Below are 22,986 nucleotides of genomic sequence, written 5' to 3' on the forward strand. Positions count from 1 at the left end.
AAGTGTAATTTAAGTTTTGTTAGTCCTCTGGCATACAATAGTATCTGGAGAAAAACATGTGTGGGTAAAAACTTATTTTTCTTGACCCGCCTCACTTCATGCTTATTTACTGTCTTCTTGTTTGGAACAATCCCTGCATGTGAACTCTAGATCCCAAATAATTTTTTGCTGTTATCATTTCAGCTGTAAGTTTATATTCAATTATTGCACGTAGAATATATGTAAAAGAGTAAGGTCTTAAAGGTTGTATTATTTATTTAGCATTTTTTCTGCTTTACTATTTTATTGGTAGTGTTATTAAAAAAGAAAAGCTCTCCCAACTTAACTATGGAATAGCTGGTATTAATAGTCAGAACTGTTATCATTTATATGCATTGCAGAGCAGTCAGGAGAAAAAAAGTGTTCCTGACAGCTGAGGGGCAGTAGGGTAACAGGCATTAGAGACTGTGATGTAGCTTTTTCAACAGGAGTTGTAGTGAGCTTAGAGACATCAAAAAATAGCCCAGCAAGGTATTCAATATGGTCTTAAGATGAATGTAGGGAGTGCACAAAACAGGACAGAAATAATTCTTAATAAAAACAAGGGGAATCGGACTGCAACGTTTAGCTGCTCTCTTGCGATATTGTAAAGGTTTTAACATGGAGTGAGCTAAGGCATGGGTTAACCTGACACAAACTTGTACGGCTTCTGACACCCAGTTTGTTTGGTTTGATCTTTCTGTGATGACTCTGCTCAGTTCATCAAGGCATATGTGACCTCAGTGTGGGCTGAGCTTTGCTGCTGCTCCTCCACCTGATACCCTGGGAGTGAGAGAGCCGGGGGGACAGACCAGAAATGCTGTGGTTGGATGGGCAGTCTGGCCACAGCCGGCCACCAACACGGCTTTGAAGCTGCAGTGAAGGCATGCAGGTGAGTAAAGGGGCAATCTGTGATAATGCTTTTTGTATGTGTGAGGCTTGCTCTTCACACATTAGACAGATGAGACCTGTCTCTAACAACTTTGTCCGTTACCACAATTGCTCTGGGTACAAAAGAACATTTTAACTTAAGGTTCTTTATGTAACTCATGTGATTAAATCTTTCAGAAGTTACTGTATGTAGTAACCACCTGCTCTTTCCTGCAGGGTATGATGCCATTCCTGCAGATGTGCCATCCATACTCCAGCTGCTCTATTCCAGCGAGTTGGATGGTCAGCTGAGCATCGATGGTGCCTGTGGGTTTAAACAGGGTGCGAAGAGTGCACCCTGAGACACAACCAAACGTGACCACAGGGGCTGCGCAGTTACTTCAGCTCGTACCCGTTGTGGTGCAAACTTGGTTGTTGATGAAGCTATTTCTGTCCAGTTCATGCTAGTCGACTTGACCTAGTTCAGGGATTTGAAACCAGTTTAACTGGTTCACGCTGAAAAGTGAAGTATTTGAAGGTGAACCTAGGCTTTCGCTGTGGCCTTTCCCGAGGACGGCGCCTTGGCTCTGTCCCGCGGGGCCCGGGTGCAGTGCCTCTCCACGGGGGCTGCGTCGGGTCCCCGTGCCCAGAAACCGCAGCAACGTCACGGGGAGAGGGATGCCTTGGTGCCCGCCCGTGGCTCTGCTGGAGCCCGGCGGGCAGGTGTGGTCCGTGGCCCGCAAGGCTGCTGGGGGCAGCTGACACGGGCAGGCGGGCGAGGCGGGTGGCCGGGGGCCGCTTCTGCCCCGGTTACGCCGACGGGGTCGTTCTGTGTCGAACAAAGGCACGCGTTGGCTCGGGCCGAGCTCGCAGCCTCCCGGGCCCGTCCCCCGCCCGCACCCGCCTGTGCGGAGGCGACGGGCAGCCCGCGGGACGCCGCCACCGGGCCGGCCTGGGGTGCGCAGCGCAGCGCCGCGCCGCCTGCCCCCGCCCCCGCCGAGGCGGGGCTGCGCAGCCAGGGCGGCGGCGCCGCCGGGGCTCGGCATCCCCGTGACGCGGAGCCAATCAGGGCGGCGTGCTGGCCCTGCCGGCGCGTCTCCGCCCGCCGCCGCCCGCGCACGGAGAGGTGCGGAGGGGGAAGCGCAGCGCTGCCGCGGTCGCCCGCGGTCGCCTCGCCGCGCCCCATGGGGATCGAGAGCTTCTGCAGCGCGGACGCCTACGAGCCGTTCTGGGTGAGCGGCGGGATGGGGCTGCGGGGGGCTCGGCTTGGCGGCTGCCGCCGGTGTCGGCACCGAGGGATGGCGGGGAGCCGGGTGGAACTGGGATGGTCGCGGGCCGCCGCCCCAGGCGGAGCCCGAGGGGGCCGCGCCCGGCGGGGGGTGCGGGAGCCGCCCGTGCCGGCGCTCACCTTGGGCGGAGCGCGGGGGGCTGCGGTGGCGTGCGTGCGGGAGCGGCGGCGCGGAGTGGCCGCGGGCGGGGCGGCGGGGCAGGGCCGCGGCCGGGGGCTCGCTGCTCTGCGGCTGGGTGCGATGTCCCCGTGGCTGGGTCGCAGAGCTCCCGCTGACGTGCCTCGTGTGCGGGGTTACTGGTTTCAGGGGGGAGCTGGTGGATGGGTGCTTGCCTGGGAGACTGGAAACGCGTTCCCGAGTGACCGGAGCAGCCTCTGCCCACCGCGTTTGGCCGCTCGTCCGCCTTACTCGGGGCTGTGCGGGTAATGACACTGACAGTGACTAACTGCTGCCGTCGTACTGAAGAGTGGTGTGCTGTCCTCTGAAGGAGGCCAAAGATAATGCTTTCTGCAGCTCTATCGCGCGTTTGCATAGCAGTATCTTTGCTCTTCCGTGATGAAGAGTGGTGAGGGCATCCCGCAGTGGGTGAACTGGAAAACGGCTATGCCAAGGTGAGTGGTGTGGACACGTCGCAGTGTGAGTCTTGCTCAGCTGAGACGTGGGGTTCCCTCGCACGCAGGTGCTGGCAGCAGAGAGGCCCCTGGGAGGGCAGGAGGGTAGTGAAAATCCTTCAAAGGAGGAAATGGGTGGTATGGAGAAGGAGTTTGCGTGGAGGAAGGGAGGAGAGTGAGCTGGAAGTGAAAAAAGAAGGGGAAAAAAAAGTAGGGTAAAAGATACTGAAAGCAACATAAGGGTAAGAGGAAAATACATGGATTTTTCTTAGACTGTTCAAAGAACTTCTTACGTATTTATTGGATATTTGCCAAATAGTATTGAGCTAATGAGCTGCCTTACTAGTAAAAAAAAAAAAAGAAATCTGGTGTCTCAACAAATGCCATTGTACTATTTGTCTCAAGAACCATTAAGATGTTACTCAGCAGATATTTTTAAAATCATTAAGACTTTAAAATATTTAGCTTTTCCAAGTGATCAAAAGTGACTCTATTAACCTGCTTTTACATTGTTTATGTTCATATCTCTTTTCAGCTAATTTTCAGTTTTCTCAGGACTGGCTAAAATTAAGAGTTGTCATCAAACCTGGTTTTTCCCTCATCTAGAATGAGACATCTTATTTGAAGAGCTGTAGAGAATACATGTTTCAGAATTCAGTTTATGGAAAAACTGATGTGAGAGAGTAGTAGTTGTGTGAAAAAGAGCTGCCAGTTCTTTGAACTGTGGAGTTGAAACATCAGATAGAAGCGAGAGCTCCTCTTAGGATGTTGGAAACTACTAGTTTATTTAGGATTTCTGATGGCAGATTCTTTTATTATGAAAACACTTACAGTTGTATATATTACAGCCGTTTCTGATATTTGTGGTGTGTCATAACTACTCCATACATTTTTTCACTAGTTACATTAGTTCCCAAGAATATAGATGGTTTTGTGATTTGTCATCCTTCTCCAAATCACGTGGAGTCTGCCTTTCATTTCTTCCAGCTAAAGATCCTATGGGTGTGGTTGTTTGATTTCTGGATTCTTCTAATCCTGCAAAAGAACAATTGTGCATTCCAGTTGGTGTAAGATGTGTTTGGAAAAATCTCCTTACCTCCTGAACTTGTCCTCATAAACAACACACTGTATCCACTTTGTTGTTGCATTGTTTCTGGTAGCAGAGAGGGTAGTAATGCTAGTTTTGGTGCGTATGGATACTCTGGCTGCTTCATTTTCTGGTACTTCCATTGTTGCTACTATTTGAAGCTGAAGTTGTAAGGGATTTTTCAGAAAATGCCTATGTATATTCATTCAGTGTTTCACTGGGCTTCTAGACATGACCTGTGTGTGTGCTGCTGTCCATGCTGCGTTGTGGACTGCACTCTTCTGCTTCTTGGCGATGGGTGATAGCTAGATACCTGGTGGCACGTGTTCCTGAATTCTTGTGGTGAACTACATGGCCTCATCAGCTGTTTTGATTGGTGCTGAAGCCTCGCTAGTGAAGCAGCTGGATTTCCTGGCGCTGGCAAACTCGGCTTCAAGGAAGAGATGTGTTTTCTGTCAAGGGCGGTGCTGAGTTTGGGGCAGCTCAGTTTTAAGTTGTGGGGGAGACTTTGCAGGTTGAAAGGACCTAATGGACCCTTAAAGACTGTATGCTAATCTTCTTAAGCTTTGCTGGCCAGGATTTTTCTTGTTTGCACACCCAAAGAATGTTATTGTTGAAAGTTCTTGTCTGAGAATTAAACAGATTGGTTTTATTTAATACTTACTCTGAAAGGTCAACAGCTCGAGCGAGTTTGGCATCTTCTTCATTCAAACCACCCCCCCGCCCTGTTTTAACCTATCTTTCTGTCTCTGTGCCCCCACTCAGCATATTAACTTCACTGCAATCAGATTTGCTTACAGAACTTTACTGTTTCTTGCTTCTTTTGAACCAGATTCCATTTTTGGAAGGGTACTGTTTCGTCCTTGCTTTCTCTCTAGCATCACTGAGTATCTCAGAATGAGTATCCCATCCATAATATAAAGAAAGGTACCGCTGTGTAAGATAAAGTTACTTTGACAATAAAACTTGTTAATGACAATAAAAGCTTTAAAAAACCTAAAGAGCTAGGGTTAACATTTTGTGCTATTTGCATTTCAATTCAGTGACTTTAAGGGGCTGTTTAAACTGGAAAACTCTTTTGTGACCTGACATGCTGAGATACTCTACGCAAAGCTATCACTAGTGTGTAGGTGCAGTCTACTTTGTTTCAATACCAGTGTGGAAAAAAAAAAAAAAAAAAGTGAGGTGAGGAACTCTGTCGTTCCAGGTAAGCAGGAGAAATGTCAAGGCAGATGTAGATCTAACTGAACACTTTGGGCTGCTGACCTACCTGTCTGGATATATGCACACTCCCATGATTGGTGGTCTCAGTGCTGTTACCTTTAGAAATAGTCTGCTGGTTTTCCTTTGTTTTGAGTACAATTTTGGGGTACTTTCAGTTTTTCAGGGCTTGTAAACTGTGCAGTATCACATTTAGAGAAGTCTTTTCACATGGGAAGTTGCTAAAGGAAGAGGTTAAGCGTTTTTGTGTCACCTTGAGTTTTCAAGGCTAACCCCCAATAGGGCTTTTATGAAAAAAGAAGTAAGAGATATGAAAGAAAAAGCAAGTTCATACTAAGCAGCTCCTTACAGTCCCTCCCCAGGTGCTCTGCCAGGTTTTGCAGGAAGTCTCAGTTACTCATTCATTAGAAGATGCTTGTAAGTCAAATCTCAAACATTTGAGGTTCTTGCTTATACTTAAGGGAATGTGAGAGAAATGGCTTATATTTATATAAGGTCCTATCATGTCCTTTACAGGCAAAGACATTGTGCTGTTTGAAATTAATTTAGGTAGAAGTTAACTCCATGTTCATATGCATCTTTATCTCAGTGGGAACTTAGTGGAAGTTTTTTTTCCACATTCTTCTAGTTGGGCTTTTGGTTGTTGAAGAAGGAAACAAGTAATTCCGTTCACTTCTAGGAGAACCTCTGTTTTGAAAACTAGAGTCCTGTAATGATTGGAGCTGTGTCTGCCTGTGTAAACTCAGGCCTATTTCTTTCCTGTTGGTGCAGAAAGCTGTTGTGGAGCCTCTTCTCTGTCAGTAAAGAAATTGTATCCAAACCCTGTTTTGGATTTAGCACTTCTTCATATGGAACCAAACTACAGGAGATAAACAGAATGGATGTGAAAAGGTGAGGTGGAGCCTTGCACACAAAATCCAGGGATCAGCTTGGTGGGGCTTTGCTTCCCTTGCTGCTGTGTAGAGTTCTCTCTCAGGCTTTCAAGCATGTTTTGACTGCCTTAATAAAGGTATTTTCTTGACTGTTTGTCTAAAGACATTGTTTTGTATTTGGGTTGACATTGTTGTAGCTAGGGGAGATCCACCAGCCTTTCTCAGCTGGTTGCAGATGTGTTAGGATCCTCTAAGACTATAATGTGGCTTGATAGGGTTTTAATAAGGAAAAACAAGTATTAATATTCCTTTAATTCATTATAATGATTAGCTGACATTTATGCAGTGATACTTTGTGATGTAAACAGCTGCTATGCTTATATTGTTTATGAGGACACTGGGACAGATAGTTTTCCTGAAATACACTTCTGAAAAAATCAGACCTTCTATATAAGGAGTAATTTCATGTTCTGAAGTTCTGTGGCTTATGCTTTCACGCATTACTTAAGTGGTATTTTAGCATGTATCTTGGAACCCTGCAGCTTTTTGTGCTGTAAAATACACCACTAGTGTTCTTTCAGTGTGTTTTTGGCAGAGCTAGGGAGGGGGTTTGAGGTGCTGTGCGAGTGGTGTTGAGTGAGCTTGCTAAAAGTTAGGCATTTAGACTCTTCATTTAGTTGAAAAGGTATCAAATTTCTGAATACATTTGTGACTAGAGTTTAAAAGAGTATGCAGATCAGAAAACTACTTGTATTTGCTGACATACGAAGGTCATATGTGGGCAGCGTTGGGAACGGAGGAGGAGCAGCAGCAGAGTGCTGAACAGAAGAACCCTTATGTGAGATGGTGCCTTTTTTGTAAGTAACAGCTAGTTGCCTGATGCTCATGGCTTGGTTGTCATTGGGTTTTTTTAGTGATGAAAGTCACAGACTTATTTGTCAGCTTTCTCTCATTTAAACCTTTTTGTTGTTCGTGTGAACAAGGGTCTAAATTTGCATAGAAATTAAACTTATCTCTTTTAATCCAGAATAGATCAGTTTAGGGGAAATACAGGAAAATCAAGCCTGATATTCTGTTGTTGACAGGGATTTTCTTAACAGATGACCTGTCATTCTATAGTTGTCAGTTCAAGGTTACTCAGAAAAGTTAAATGAGGAAAAAAACCCAGCAAAACACCTGAATAACTTGTGCTGTTCCATGCAATTACAAGGCAGGTTACATTGAAACACTGTGCTATACTGGGACTAAGTGAAGGTTAACCCGGGTTGCACTGAAGTCATTCTGGGTCACATCTGTAAAAAGCCTACTGCTGGGTACTGACCTTTTGCTTACTTTTAATAGAGTCAGAATTCCGTGCATTACTGTTTTCTCACTGTTTGCATCTGTGGTAGCTTCGGATACAGTTTATCCTGATTTAAGATGTTATCTTAATCCCTTTGTAAGATTATTACCCAGGTGTGCTCAAACTTCTCACAGTGATTTGAACTCTGTGTACAGGCTGTTGCATTATTAAGTAAAAGTCCTGTTTTTGGTGCAAAAAAGGAGATGAGAGTGGGAATCTTTTTCCTCTCTCCTTTTAAGTAACAGTGATTTCAGTGAAAGTCTTTACAGAAGGGTAAGAACCATTCTTTTGATTCTGAAACTGTGAATGGTAAATATTTTGTGGTAAATATTTGTGGCCAAATGTTGTCTCATGGTACTTGCAGCCATGACAGGGTAAGGAAATGCTGCTTCTGTAGAAAGAGGCTAAACTTTTTAATTTTGCAAGTGCTGACATAATCTGTCATGTTTCCCTGACACAAAAAAAAATAGCTGTAGTTCAGTGGCTTTCAACTTCTCAGATTACAAAGATCGGGTCTTGTATATTCCACAGCTGCAGGTGCTCCTTTTTCTGGCAACTTGTTAGCACCACCGTCTTATTTTAGGCCAAAAGGAAACAAAGTTAAAACACGCTTTTTCCTTGTCATTTTACACACAGTTTCAGCGGATGCAGTGCTGTCTGTAACAAAGGATTTCAAGTCTTTGCATACATTAGGACACACCAATGTTTGGGTTTTAGAAAAGGAGGTGCAGGCACCTGATTTAAGTTCAGGACCAGCTATTGGAAGGTAGAGGCTTTTTCTTGGCCATGTTAACAGTCAAATCTGCATTATGTAAGTCATTACTGTTGAAAACTTAGTCTGGCTAAACCCACTTCTAACAGAAAAAACATTATGAGAAGTTGAAGGTATTTCCCTGTCACTCGAAACACTTACTGATATTTCCCACCTTAAATCTTCTTTCTAGAAATGATGTTTATCGTGTGATTATTTTTTTTAAATGTTCCTGCTGTTGCTCTAACAATCTTGTCTTATGACAATGTTAAGAGACTATAAGGATAAAGCTTAGATTTCAGAATTACTCTGAAACAAAGGAAGAAGAAAGGGCATGATCTCTTCCTCTGTATGAGGTCTTGATCTGAATGTGGTAATTTGGGAGGCTGGGCTAGAAAGTGTGCTTGTGAATGATTTAAGGCTTTTTATTCAGACACAAGACTTACATGTCAAAATCTTAATTGGAGACCTGCATTTTTTGAACTTTTGCCAGACTGTTATTTGTTCCTTGCTTCCCAGACTACTTTTAACCAATGAACTTCAGATTTAATAGCAGTAGTTTTGTTCTATTCAGGGTTTTATGAGGAGAAATGTTTTGTGTTCTCACTGTTTGAACACCCCCCACCCCCTGCCTAAGACTCTAGTATCAAGTAAGAGGAGAAGATGGTCAATTGTATGGTAGGTTTAGTTCTCCTGTAGTAATAAAGCTGCACTTCCCCCCCCCCCCAGCCTCTGGTTTTTCTGTGGGTGAATGTGATCTCCATGAGAGTTGGAGATTTGAATCTAATTCTTACATCCCAACGTGGTAACTACCATTCATGTTTCTTATTTCACCTTTGTGGCAGTCAAAGAACAAAAAGGCAGGAACTTACTGATTTAATTGGGCTGTTACTGGCCTGAAGAAATCTGAGAACTGGGGATATGAGCACCTGTCCTCAGATGTGACCATGAAGGGAAGTCCTGAAGCCTTCCCAAATCACCAGTCTGGCATGCTCTATGTTAATTTGTTCGACTGCTTGTGGTAAGTGGTGTAGTTCTGTGCAAGAGCATAGTTCTGTCATTTCTCTTTGCAGAAGTAATTTTTAGAGTCTGTGGAGGTCAGAGAGTGAGGTATTTGGTTGTGTGCGTCTTGCTTTTTAGTAGTGTCTACATTTAGCCTGTACCTGTGACTAAACTATAGCAGTTATTCTGTCACCTGATGACCCCTCCCCAGTTGAGAAGGGGACTTGGGAAAAGGAGAGGAGATCTGAAGGTTGCAGCAAGGACAGATTTAACGAAACAACAAAACAAATGAAGTATACGAAGTTATAGTCAGCCTAGAATACTTGGCCCTCACAGTCCTCAGAACAGAGGAACCCAAGCAGGATCCCCAGCCAGAAGTCCAACCAGGACTTTAGCAAGAACTCCCCTTCCTCAGCAAACCTTCCCCCTTTATGACTGTGGCGTTATGGTACGGGCTACACCTGTAGCTCACTCAGGTCAGCTGCCCTGGCTGACTTGCAACTGCTAACAGCCTGCCTGGCATGGCTGGGTTTGGATTCTATCCCAGGCAAACCAGGACAAGTAGAGTCCTGGTTTTGTGTGTTCTAAAAATAAAAATCACTCCTAGATATCTTTCATTAAGCATAGGAAGTAGCTGTTGGAAAGATATAATTATAAAATCTGTACGAGTATTTTAAATTTTTCTTCTACTTCTTATTTGCAGACTACAGCCTTAGATGATACAATAAACCAGTAAACCATTAATTTAATGTAGTTAGTATAAGTCTTCAAAAGAATGGTCAGTGTATTGAAAGTTTTCTTTAAATGCAGCATGAGCTCACTTTGTGTGCATCACAGCTAAGGTACCATTGCACTTCTACATTCTGCACTAACTTCAGTTTCAAGAGCAACTACTACTTTGTGTCACAGGAGAGATCTGTGCATTTTGGGTAACCTCATGTTTACTAAGGAAAAAAGCTAGAGGAAATAAATATCAACTAAGGTGGAAAGGTATGTTTATCCTTGTATATTATGCTACTTCGTCTGGAATTGATTCTAGAGCCACTGGATCCTTTAATGCAAGTAGTGCTTCTTCCAAAGTAGTTTCAGTATCATATGCATAGTATTTTTAAAGGACTCATAAACATGTAAATAGGAAGTTTGTGATGGCTACTTGTAGTGTCATATACCTCTAGTGCCTTGTTTGCCACCATTACGGATGTTGTTATTGCCTGATGCTTGTTTCTGTGAATATTGCTGAACAGGCAGGAGAGCTGTAGGTGTGGGTGTTTCTGTTGCTTTTTGTGGGAGTTCTGGAGTATTTTTCTTGTATGAATATCTGTTGCTTGTTTTATCAACCTGTCATCTTTTGTGATTTAGCCTGAAAAGTAAGCACAACAGGGCAAATGTTATGCTGGTGAAGATTGTATATGATTGTGCTTGTTGTAGGCTCTATTCTAAATATGCTTTTAAAGAAATGGTGAGCTTCAGCACAAGTTTCACGATTTGACTCCAAAATGTGAATGACAGAATAAAGACACTATATTTGCAGTGTTTTGAGAATGTTATTTCAGTCTTGCTTCAAAATTTCTTAAGCTAAATTGAATAAACTTAACTTGGCAAGCTGAATAACTTTGGAGATCTCTTTTAAGTTTATCACTTGAGAACAGACTTCCTTCTAACCTGTTGCAAAATTTGGATCAATTTGTAGTTGATTATTTTCCTGAATTCTCACTGTGGTCAACAGTGTCACTGTTTTTGCTATTGGTTTTGATGGAGAATGGTGGTGTCGGGGACTTTTAAAGCAAGGTCAGAGTTCCTTTAAAGCAGCATTAGAGGTCCTTTTCTGCACCTCCCACCCCCCATTGTCCACTGATGCTAGTAGCTCTTCTGAGGCTCAGCCAGATCAGGCAAATCTCCTATCTGGGGAAAGGCAGGCAGGAAATTTGCTGACCTAGATAGTGTAGGCTAAAGGCCGATGGCCTCGTGGCATCTGAGGGAGAACGGTTGAGTCAGCTCATGGGTTTATAGGTGCTACACTGGGGAATTTTTTAATATGATATCTAGAGCTACCAGATTGTGAGACTTCCTATTTCACGGAGAAAGTGTGATACTATTATAATGAAAGTTGTCAGCTACGATTACAGTGTTAATGTGTGAGAGCGCTAATTATTTGCATTCTACTAAATGTAAGCATTACATTAAATAAAAAAAAATTTTACTGTTAGGAAAATAAGATTGAGAAACTGTATCTTGGTATTACAAAGCAGGTGGTTCGTCTGTGGGTGATATTGAAGTAGGGGGTATGTGCCAATGTTGGTGTCAAACTCCATTTGAAGGAGTAAGTGTTGACTGTGATATTAAGATTCCAGAGTGGTTTTGTAATTTCGTTTTTATGTATATGTGATAGCGTTTGTCATTTTTCAGTCACAGCTGGTTTATGCAGTTGGATTTAAGTGTGGTTGGCGGCCTGCATCTCTAGCACACTTGTGCACAGCAGGCATGAAACTGAGCAATTTTGGTCTCTCCATTTCTGCCAGAGAGAATTTTAAAATGTGTTGTGGGTCAAGTAGGATTATTGATGTGAGAACAGGCGGCCACTGGCTGCTCACTTAACAGGCTCTCCTGACTGCCAGGAGAGAAGCAGCCAACCACAAGGTCCTGTCCAGTGTCAAATACTGTTAGGCCTCAGATTAGGCCTACTGGAGGCACACAGCTTCCTTGTAGTCTTCCTTCCCTCAGCAGAGGCAGAATAACTAATCTTTTGTGTTGCAACTTTGTCTTGCAGTCGTACTGCCAATGTTTTTATCTTGCCTGTTGTGAAATTTTAGACAAAAATTAATATATTTTTTTTATTTTCCTGGAGTTTATGCACTGTTAAGTGGTTTACCTGTGAATAGGTCTATGTGATTCTGGAGAATGGCAGACATTTTTTGTGCTTTTCTTGGAGGTGGAGGGTTTAATTTAAAATGTGATAGGAAGCCTTTTTGTGCTGTAAGAGAAAATGTGCTATAGGGCACAAAACCGGTGGACTGGTATTTTTTTCAGCCACAGTGCTGGTGAAGCAAATGAAAACTGAGAAGTAGGTCGGAGAAATTTAAAAATACCCATTTGCTGTTCTGGGAAACTTTAAAATTGTCCAGGGATTTTAAAAGGAAAAAAACCCCAACCTGAAACTATTTAACATCTGAGATGTGGAGGTTCTGGACTAGACTAAAACTAAGCCAACAGCAGATCTCTTCTCTCCCAAAATCTACGAAGAAAGGAAGAGGAGCACACTGATTCCTCTCCTGTGGGTTCTTAAATTAAAGACTGCTTTCAGATTATGCAGCCTAATAGCTACAGGCCTAATCCCCTTTTTCCTCCTTCACAGCAGGAGGCTGCTAGTTTGTGTCGGCTTTCAATGGGTACTTGTATCTCTGTCATTTGATGTGCCTTTGTGAGGTGGAAGCGTTAGCTGATCAGTCAGCGTGAAAATTGTTGTTAATCTTTGAGGTGTGAAAATGGGGCAATTTAGTGCTTTAATAGAACTTGCTAAAATAGTGTTTCTAAAACTTAAGTCAGAAAAAAGGGCATTAATTTGTTAATTAATGTCAGTTAACTATAGATGCCTCCTTCAGTAAATGTTTCTGCATTGATCTGTAAAGAATTTTGGTTTGTGCTGGAAAAAGATAAAAATCTGAACCCGGATTTATATAAAGCGAAGGAGAAGCATGCACTTTAAACTGCCAGAACTAGTCTAGAATTGCGTAACTGAACATTGTGATTGACTATGAATACATATTGGTTTCTTGATGAGTGACATGTTTTCCCACCACAACTGAACCTCATGAAGCTATGGTATCCTCCATGAAGAGCTTGGGGTATGCCTTTCTTTTGTAGTGCTTGAATTCCTCTTGACTTAGCCCACCGAGGGCATTAATATCTCAGTTCAGTCCAGGTGCCTGCTTCTGATGTGACCTCCTGACAGTCCCCTGTCCTGCTTGTTGGTTCACTCAAGACTAGTCCAAGCGCCTTTTGGACAGGGGTTAACTGGGAAACGTGCTCCAGTGGTTGATGGACAGTCTGGTAGTCTGCAGGGAAGCCTGCAACTCATCTTGTGTGAACCTGAGTGAAAGGCATCTTGCAAGGACACTAGGTGCTCGGCAGCAAGTGTTAGGTCTACAGCTCTGTTCCTCTCTGAGATACTGTCTTGTGTAGATATAACCTGAGAGAATTGCACTAAGGGAATCAGCAGGAAAAAATACCACCATGTCTCTCTCATGCATGCTTTCCCTACCTTTTGTCCCCTGAAATGAGTGTAAAATGGAAGGGGCTTCAGCACCTCACCTGTGTGTAGCCATTTCTCTTGTACAGAGAAGAATAGTGTATTTAAGCTAAGCATATCCTATTTGATATCAACAGTCTCTGGATCAAATCCTGGAAAAATGTGAAAGAGATACATTGATATTGCTATAGCTGTTAAATTCTAGCAGTAATCTTCTTCCAAACTGCCTGTTTGTCCTGACTTTCTGTCCTTAACCCTGAAGTACTGTTGCATGGTACCCTCTTGCCTTTCATGCAGAAACACCTCCAGATAACTTGCAAATATGAAAGTCAAACGAAAGGTTGACATGTTTTTAGAATATCCTCTGGCCAATACGCATAGCAGTCATGCATGCAGCACTTCTTTCTTTTATTTAGCTGCATGGCAGTGACATGGGCATTATTACCTGTTCTGGCCTTTCTGGTAATTGCCTGATTAATTTTACAGCAACCATTTAAAAACAGTGAAAAAGGAGGTAGTGACTTTCATAAGCAGTGTATAGATCTCCAAAAACTTACTCAATAAAATGATGTCAATGCTCTTGTTTGTTTATTGTACAGCTGATTACATCCTGTCCGTTTACTTGTATAATTATATTAACTGTCTTAATTTGTGAGTTGTAAACTGTTCTGCAGAGTCATGAGACTTTCTTGGCTGTTGTGCTGGAGCGGAGCAGCTGGGACTTAGAAAGCAAAAAACGTTTGTGCAGTGGCTAAATGTAAGGATGATTCAGCTGAAATTTCTGATGATGTTATGCAGTCAGGGAACTTAATAAGCATGTGGCTTGCCCACAGTGTCTCACAGCCTCTGTCTTGTCACGATCAACTTACATGACCCCTATGCAGATACACTAAAATGCAACCAGGCATTTTTATGCTTTACCAATGTTAATTTCCTTGAATTGGTTGTATTAAGTTCAGAGATTTTTCTTTTTTGAACTGACAAGTTAAAAATGATATGAAGTGAGAAGAGTTTTTGGAATGCTGTGGAATTAGAGGAGAGAAATAACAGCTGTCTCCCCTGTGCATACTGTCTGGTGTATTTAACCAAGAAAGATGTCCTCAATTCTGACAGAAATTGAGAGGGAAGTGGGAAGGAATGTATTTTCAAAAGAAGATTGAAAAAAAAAAAAAAAAAAAAAAGAACCCAAACAAAGAAACAAACAAAAAACCCAAACGAAAACAAAACAATGAAACATCTTAATACTGAACGGTTAAATTTAAGGAGAAAACTGCTCTATGATTAAAATAATGTCTGATTAGCCTCAAGTGAAATTTTTTGCAAGTTCTATCTTCTGTTTCTCTTTAGATCTAGTTTCCTCTCTTTGTAATTGTGTTTGAAACTGTTTAATCAGTGGAAGATGGGGACAAATAAGGATCAAAGTGTGGTCATTCTGAGCAGGGAGATCTGTTTCCAGTTTTGATGTTGGAATAGAGGGGGCAGGCACTACAGCTCTTTTTCGTTCTGTTTCCTCATTTATAAAATGTGGATAATGGCATTTACTTCTGTGACCAGCTCAGGCTTTTAGAGAGGAGAAGGATTACTGACTGCCATTATGTCCCAGTAGTGGTACTGGTATTCTGTGCAGCTGTAAGCTGTGCAACCATCTGAAAAAATGCTTTGCAACTGAAAATGACACTGTAGTTAGCAAGCCTTTGGCCATGGAGCTGTCACTCTTGGCTGTGTGGCTTTTGAACAGAAGCCTGTGAGCTGTTGAATACTGCAGTCCATCTGCAGGAGTGATATTTCTGTATTGCATCGTCCTGTTGGGAGAGTCAGAAATCTACAGTACTTGAGAGGAAGTGTGCCTTGGGGTAATTTTACAGCAAAGTCAGTAATTTTAAGATAAAAATTCCTGCAAGATAATTCCCTAACTCAAGCCAATCATAAATATGGTATGAAAGTTCATTTTGCTAAATAGGCTGTCATTGTAAATAGTCATTGTACCTGTAATGGAAATGGTGGTCGCCTTTTTGTTACCGTAAGTGTCCGTTTTGGTTTGATTGTATGGTGTTTTATCTTGGTTTTGAGAATCATGTTGAGGGAAATAGAAAAACCTTGAATTATGTTGATTCCCATTTTCCTGTTGTTGCATAGGAGATGGGCTGCAAGGGCAAGCCTTTTACTTAGTTCTATGTCCTCTTGTTATGAATTACCAGAAAGTCTCAAATGGGTTCATTGCAGACAGCTTGGGAGCTATGAGACTAGTTTACAAATAGGGAAGTGATGTTGTTCTTGTGCTGTTCGGTTTTACTATGTGCCAGAAATCTTTCCACACTGAAATTTGGGAATGCGGTATATCTGAGTATTTATACATACATGCACGGTTGTTGTAGTGGGAGATAGCTAGCATTGTCATCATTTTTTTCCTGCAATGATAATGTGAAAATCCTTGGTTAATACTGTTACAGATCCTGATAAGTACTATTAAAGATCCCATTGTTACATTTGAGTGAGTTATGTATTATTGTAGCTGTATATAACCAGCAAAAGTGACACTAATGTCATCTTGTGAAGGTTCAAAACTGCTGAGCTACAGAAAGTGCAATAATTAGATACATTGCAGAATGGAGCCAGTTTAATGCAAGTATAAATAAATACACAAGAAGAGATACAGAATAAGGCCAATAGTGGCTATTTCTTTTTTTAAATACTGAAGTTCTGTGTTTGTTTTTTCTTTAACTCGATTCGTTTTCTCTCCCCAGGATTGGAATCTGACATGGCACACAGAAAATCCAGACTTCACCCATTGCTTTCAGAACACAGTCCTGGTCTTGATTCCTTGCATTTACCTATGGGCCTGCTTCCCAGTGTACTTCCTATACCTTCGTTGTCATGACAGGGGCTACATACAAATGTCACACCTCAACAAAGCCAAAACGGTACGTGACTCTTTAAAATCAGAACTTACTAAGCTTATCTGGAAGTTTGAATCTATTTTCAGCTACGTTTTAGCACACTATTTTTGTTGAACATCAATCTTGGCCTGCGTGCACATTTCAGCTGTAACTTACTTGCTCTACTTGTGTTTGATTTCCAAGCCTTAGGTGTTTCCGTTGCTCTTTTATCAGTAGGCTTTCTGAAATATACTCTGACATAGCAAAAAAGCATGCAAATCCTTTGTAAGACCAGTTGGAGAAGACTATTTTAAGACAATTCAGTCTCAAAGCCTTTATTTCAATAATCAAAAGAATTTATTATCCTGTCAGCTTCTTAAGTTGCACAGCATAGATTTCTAGAGCTGCTGCGGGTGTTCTATTCCACTGCTATTGTGAAATGGGTACTTACATGTTTTCTTAGTTCTTTTTCCATGTAGAATAAGTGAAAAGTTTTTAGAAGTACTACAATAGCATGGTGTATTGAAGAGTTTTTGTCTGTACAGTCTGTATTCAGGAGCAAAATTCACCAGCTTTCTGCCTCATATTACACTGAATTATATGGTACTAAAAAATAATAAACTTTTTTTTTCTAGCAGGGATCCAACAGGTAAAGCCAAATTACTCTTCTTTTGTGCACCTTGCCCCAAAAAGATGATCTGGTTATGACTGCTCTTCTAACGCATAATATCTAGTGTTCATGTATATATTGTGCTGCCTAATCTGTGTGAACTGATGCACGAAACACACTTTTGTATTGCAGGCTTTGGGCTTAATACTGTGGATAGTCTGCTGGGCAGACCTTTTCTACTCTTTCTGGGAAAGAAGTCAAAATATTTTTCGAGCTCCATTTTTTCTTATTAGGCCTACAGTATTGGGTATAACAATGGTAAGTTCTTCTGTTATGGCCTTGGCTTAAGTAACAACATGCATCTTAGTATTATTCATAGTCTTGTTATTCTTTAAGCTACAGTCATATCATAGAATGGCTTGGGTTGGAAGTTCGTCTTAAAGATCATCTAGTTCCAGTCCCCTGCCACGGCAGGGACACCTTCCACTAGACCAGGTTGCTCCCAGCCCCATCCAGCCTGGCCTTGAACACTGCCAGGGAGGGGGCAGCCACAGCTTCTCGGGGCAACCTGTGCCGGTGTCTCACTGCCCTCACAGTGAAGAACTTCCTTACATCTAATCTAAATCTCCCCTCTTTCAGTTTGAAACCATTACCCCTCGTCCTGTCCCCACACTCCCTGACCATGAGTCCCTCCCCACCTTTCCTGCAGCCCCCTTTCAGCACTGCAAGGTCGCTGTAAGGTCTCGCTGGAGCCTTCTCTTCTCCAGGCTGAACAATGCCAACTCTCTCAGCCTGTCCTCGCAGGGGAGGTGCTCCAGTACCCGATCATCTTTGTGGTCTTCTCTGGACCTGCTCGAGCAGGTCCATGTTTGTCTTGTGCCGGGGCCCCCCAGAGCTGAACAGTACTGCTAGTGGGTCTCTCCAGAGTGGAGTAGAGGGGGAGAGTCACCTCCCTCTTTATGTACAGACTTAATCTGCAGTTGAACTGTAAAATATTTACTCCGAAATGTCTGCTTTCTTTTAATTAAAAAAAACCCCAAACCCAGCTGTGCTCAGTCTGTTGCATGTCAGCACACAAGCCAGTGCTAGTTGTCTTGCCTTATTTCGGTCGGCTTGAGCTACCATTCATTTAACAGCTTGGCTCAAGCATGAGGTGGAGGAATCGAGTCAAGAGAACTGAGTAAACCTAGATAATACAAACCACACTGAACTTTGTAAGACTGTCAAAGGCATTGCATTATTAAGTGTCTAATTACAAACTCTCTTGAGTGTGACATTCTTTAGTGTGTGTTCTCTTTGTTACACTTGGTGTCACAGCAGAAAGTCTTAAAGGCCATGAGGCATATAGGTATCCCCAGCTAACACTTTCTACCTAGTGCTCAAGGATTGTTTGCTTTCACATCAGTATCTTGTAGCCTGCGTTTCAAGGAAAGTCTCTTGCTATTAATTTATTGTCAGTTGCCTTACAGTAGACTTGGAATGCTAGTGATTAAACATGATACTCAAGGGGGGGATGGGACACAACAACCCCAACAGCAATAACAACAACAAAACCAAACAAAAAACCAAACCAAACAGCCCTGCGACATACTGACAGGTGCAAGAGCTGTTAAATAGTTTGTGTTCATTTAATAATGCAATCGTCAAGCTTTTGTCAGGCTGATAGAAAATGCATGTTGCAGCAGCCAAGTGAGATTACTAAGTTGTACCAGCTTCTTAAAGGACTCTGAAAACACACAAAATACAGCAATAGAGTAATATTTGTTCAGTTTTTTGGTGTTGTGGATTGTATGGAAAGAAATATTTTTATTTTAAAAAGAATTAGTCAGTAAATACTTCGAAAGGATATAGTGTCACTATAATTGCATGCTGTTTTGTGATGTAGAACCAGAAAAGTAAAGACTGGCAGCTTTTGACAGTGCTTTTGTGTATATGGTTGTTTACTTCTATGTAACACGTATTCCTTTTCCCTTTTTTGTTCGCTGCTTATCTTTACTGATCCAGAGAATTTCTTATTTAAATGTGGTTTTGAATTACACTTAAAATCTCTGGGTACTAGAATGTCTGGGAAATATGATTTTGAAATGTTAAAGAAGCACACTTTAACACAGTACCTTGTATATGTGTATAACTTGTTGTAAAACTTAAAGCTTGTGAATATATTTTTATCTTATTTGTCCACAGTTGCTCGCCACATTTTTAATACAATATGAAAGAATAAAAGGAGTTCAGTCTTCAGGTGTCATGACTATTTTCTGGTTCATCTCATTGTCATGTGCCACAGTGGTTTTTAGATCCAAAATAATACATGCCTTAAGTGTGGTAAGTGATTGTTAGCCTCGTTAGTTGAAAATAATCCCAAATGCTGCAGTAATAGACTAATTGCTTGCTAATTATGCTAGTCAAGTCAGTTAATGATCCGTTCAGTATACCTTCATTCCTTGGATTATAAAAGCAAAACAAGCAAGACTTAATGGCTCTTGTTTTGAAATGCTAGTGAAATTCATAGTGATCTTAACTGTAGCAACACTTGCCAAGAAAATTTTGCTAGCTGTTCCGGAAAGGGGTTGTGTCTGCTTGAGTGTTTAATCTCTGATACAAAACTGTTTTGGGAGTTTACGTCGTCTTCCTGTTCATTATACAGTGGATTTCCTGAAACACTTGGTTTGATGGTAACGTGATCTGCTGCGACAAAACGGAAGTGTACAAGTGAAATATTTTTATGTTACTCTGCTTTATAGTGAGGCTGCCTCAAATATCAAATTAATTGTGTAGCTGCCTGAAAATGCGTATCACTTCTATTTCTTGGAATCTTTAGGCTGCTTGTGAATTTAGAGAACTTTCAGCCAACTTTGTCTTCAGCTGTTGGGAGTGGGATTTTAGTGGTGGGTGTGGGGGTGTGTGTGTCCATCTGTCCCTGTGCTTTGATTTCCGTGGATTATGCTTTATGTATCAGTCCCAGCCTAAAAAATGGAAGAACCTCTGGAATTTGAGCACACACAACGAACTGTAATCTAAATTCTGCTCCTCTAGTTTGTATTTTCTGTGTGCATACTAATTAAAAAAATTGCTTTGAAAAATCCTTGCTACCCAGTGCATAAGTGCCTTACTTCTGTAAAGAATACCTTGACTTCAAATTGGGGCATGCTGTGTTGGTACAAACCATGTCTTAAAGAGAACTTCTCTACAGAAGTTCTTCATGCTTGTGTGCTTATGGCAGTGATTGATTAAAAATAAATGTTATCTTTCATCTCCTCCCCCCTCTTTTTACCTTCCCTTTACCAAAATAGACATTGACTTGAAATTTGCATGGGGGCGGGTAGTGTAACATTTATGTGGTTTGCAAAATTTACGGTAAGGAGCTGTTTTATGTTTAATAGTAATATGTTGATTTAAAGAAATTCCTCAAACCTTCTAATTGGAATATTACCTTCCTTTGTAGGGTGCTGAAGTGGATGCATTTCGTTATGTCACCTTCTGCATCTACTTCATCCTGTCATTTGTACAGCTCATCCTGTGTTGTTTTCCAGAACGACCACCTTTGTTTTCTGAAACAGTAAATGATCCTGTAAGTGTTCAGTCTATACTGAGTGCTGAGTATTGTATGTGCAATGTTCTGTACAATGAATTATAGGGCCATAGTCTCCCAGATGCAAATAATTCAAATCTTGTTGACTTGTTTGCAATACAGCGTTCTTTCTGCTCTTTAATTGGGGACACAGAAGATGAAGCCCATAACATGCAAAACAGGGTGGGCTGCATTTAAGAGAAAGAGCAAAAATACTGTTTCAGTCATTCCTGAATAGCATTCCTGAAGGCTAACTCATGTATTTATATTCAGTAGTGCTTCTGGCAATCAGTGAGACATACTGATTTGAAATGCTGTCCTCCTAGTCATCTGATACTGTTCGGTAGGCAGTAACTCATACAGACGTGTATTCCATTCCTATTGAAAATGAGGAAGAATATGCACCTGGAAAACTTGTGAATCTGAATAGATGAATTTGATTTCCACGTTTACCTCTTGTGTCAAGCAAAAATTTAACCAGCTCAGTTGCGAGAGCAGTTAAGGGTTAGAGGATGGTCTGGATGTAGAAATTTAATTTTATCTAGACATGATCTTTTTTGTGTGTGTTCTTAATTATACGTGCTAGCTATATGGCATGGATCTAAAGGGACCCGAGGGATGCTGGGTTATTATACTTCTTGCTTAACCCCAGGCTGGACCTTCTAAGTCACAGTGGAGTGACACCAGTCACTGCCTGGAGTTTCAATGTGCCAAGTTTTAGAAACCTCAGTTCTGTATTTTTTTTATAAGGCTTAATACTGGTTTGATGGATGTTAGGTGGCACTGACTGACGAAGGCAGGGAGGGGGGAAGTAAGTGTCACCTTCGTAACTGTGGAAAAGATCTGTAACCAGTTGCACTTACCAAATTCCCCAGTTACCTTCTCTATCTGTATCCAGTGTGCCAGTGGTGCTCTGCATTGCCACTGGCAGACAGTCTTCGTGTACGTGCCTGGAGGGAAGAGTACACTGCTGAATCTTTGGATCCTCTTCATCTTTCGGTTCTTTTCATCTCATTTGGGGATGAAATGTATTTGACAGGATACTGTGGGTTTATGGAAACCTTCTTTTCTGCTTTGATCATGGTTACAATAATTACAAGGTCCTTTGAGACCACAGTGGTTTGTTTTTGTGTTCTGAGTATTTCTAGGAGTGTCTCTAGGAAATAGGGCAGACTTCAAATTTTAACCTTCTTTTTTCATGAGTGGTGTGTTTGTTATGATGGGGAAAGGAACAAAGCAAGTTATGTTAGTTAGTCTTAAATTCTGCTTTATTCCATTCTGCCGAGCATTTCCAAACCAGAAATATTTGTAAGTCTTGAGTAAAGTTTTATACGCTTACTAAAGCCAAAAAACTAGTGAAATTTCTAAGATGTAGATGCTGATATATATAGAATTGAAACAATGTGTTTTGTCTCTTGTTTTCACTTCATTTACATTACATGAGTCCAGACTTGTTACAACTTGTTGTCTTCATTCTATCTGGCATGAATGTCGGTAGGATTAGTGGTTCTTTGTGCGATAACTATTTAATTTTATCAAAAATCATATTAACAGTAATCTAATATGTTTTAGTGGTTTAAACTTTGCTTGATGCAAGTGTCGTCCAGTTTTTGGTAGTAAAAGATCTAGCGGACTCTTGAATTTAGAGATTCCACCTGCAAGTAGATTAAAAAAAAGTACAAAGGAAAAAAAGTAATACAGCTTTTTATGTGAAGTTCAGAATATTTTGACATTTTGCTGAAGCTGAAAGTATTCCTTCTGTTTGCTGAAGTAGAAATCTGCCTGTCAGGAATGTTGGCCTGGCTGAAGGCTGAAAGTACCATACCTGCCCCCCCCCCCTTTTTTTTTTGACTTCTCTGAGTTTAATAACATTTATTTATTCATTAAATAATGGTGTTGGAATTGCATGCATTTTGTTGCAAGTATTTAAATACTTCAGAAGTGTGGAACTCTTATCCCATTTCAAAAAAAGCACCTGCCTCATACATACTCTTTTGTTCCCTACAAAGTTGCAAAAAAAAACTGTGTGAAGAAGAGGAAATGTAGGAGCCTGTTTGGTGTAGCTTGATTACAACATACTTCAAGATAGCTTAGTGGAGAAGCCAGGTTACCCAGACATGAGTTGAAAAATTCAAATCTTGGAAACACTTGGCTCTGGCGGTTTTAATCGCAGTACTCTAATGATGTTTGGTGACTTTTGTAGACGGAAATACTGAGCTGCTCCAATTATAGTTGATGATAAAAACCTAGTGGTTTGTGTGCCAAGAGTGGCTGGTTTTAGCATTCTTTAGATGCCGTTCAGAGCAGTGAAAGAGGGAAGAGAGAAATCTGTACTTGAATACTGCGAGTAAATCACCTTTAGTGCCTTTGAAATTCTTCCAGCCCTCCTTTCTGCTGTTTTAATCCAACCAGATTAGGAGAGGATGTTAACCTGAAGAGTAGTTAAAACAGACAGCCATTGCGCTGGATGCAGAACATGAGCTGGCTGCATACCTTAACGGATACTTAAGTTTCCCATGCTTATTGATCAATGAGCTGTAGGGTTTTTAGAGGCTGTTTTGAGATGCTTTTACGGCATTTACAATTTTTTCTTTCATTTGTGCATCTGTTTTGATGGAGTCAC

General features: G+C 41.6%; 1 protein-coding gene across 1 annotated transcript in view; it reads left to right on the forward strand.

The window, feature by feature from the left end:
- The first annotated feature begins 2,732 nt into the window (after positions 1-2,732).
- The window catches only part of ABCC1 (ATP binding cassette subfamily C member 1 (ABCC1 blood group)), a 55,989-nt gene continuing 35,735 nt past the window's right edge, over positions 2,733-22,986 (forward strand). Inside the window, exons 1-6 of the mRNA XM_009948156.2 lie at positions 2,733-2,788; positions 10,492-10,522; positions 16,054-16,230; positions 16,988-17,113; positions 18,980-19,117; positions 20,238-20,363. Of these exons, the coding sequence (XP_009946458.2) occupies positions 2,733-2,788; positions 10,492-10,522; positions 16,054-16,230; positions 16,988-17,113; positions 18,980-19,117; positions 20,238-20,363 (654 nt within the window). The remainder of the gene's footprint in view (positions 2,789-10,491; positions 10,523-16,053; positions 16,231-16,987; positions 17,114-18,979; positions 19,118-20,237; positions 20,364-22,986) is intronic.

The sequence above is a fragment of the Leptosomus discolor genome, chromosome 14, assembly GCF_034619465.1.
Source record: "Leptosomus discolor isolate bLepDis1 chromosome 14, bLepDis1.hap2, whole genome shotgun sequence".
Taxonomy (NCBI): Eukaryota; Metazoa; Chordata; class Aves; order Leptosomiformes; family Leptosomidae; genus Leptosomus; species Leptosomus discolor.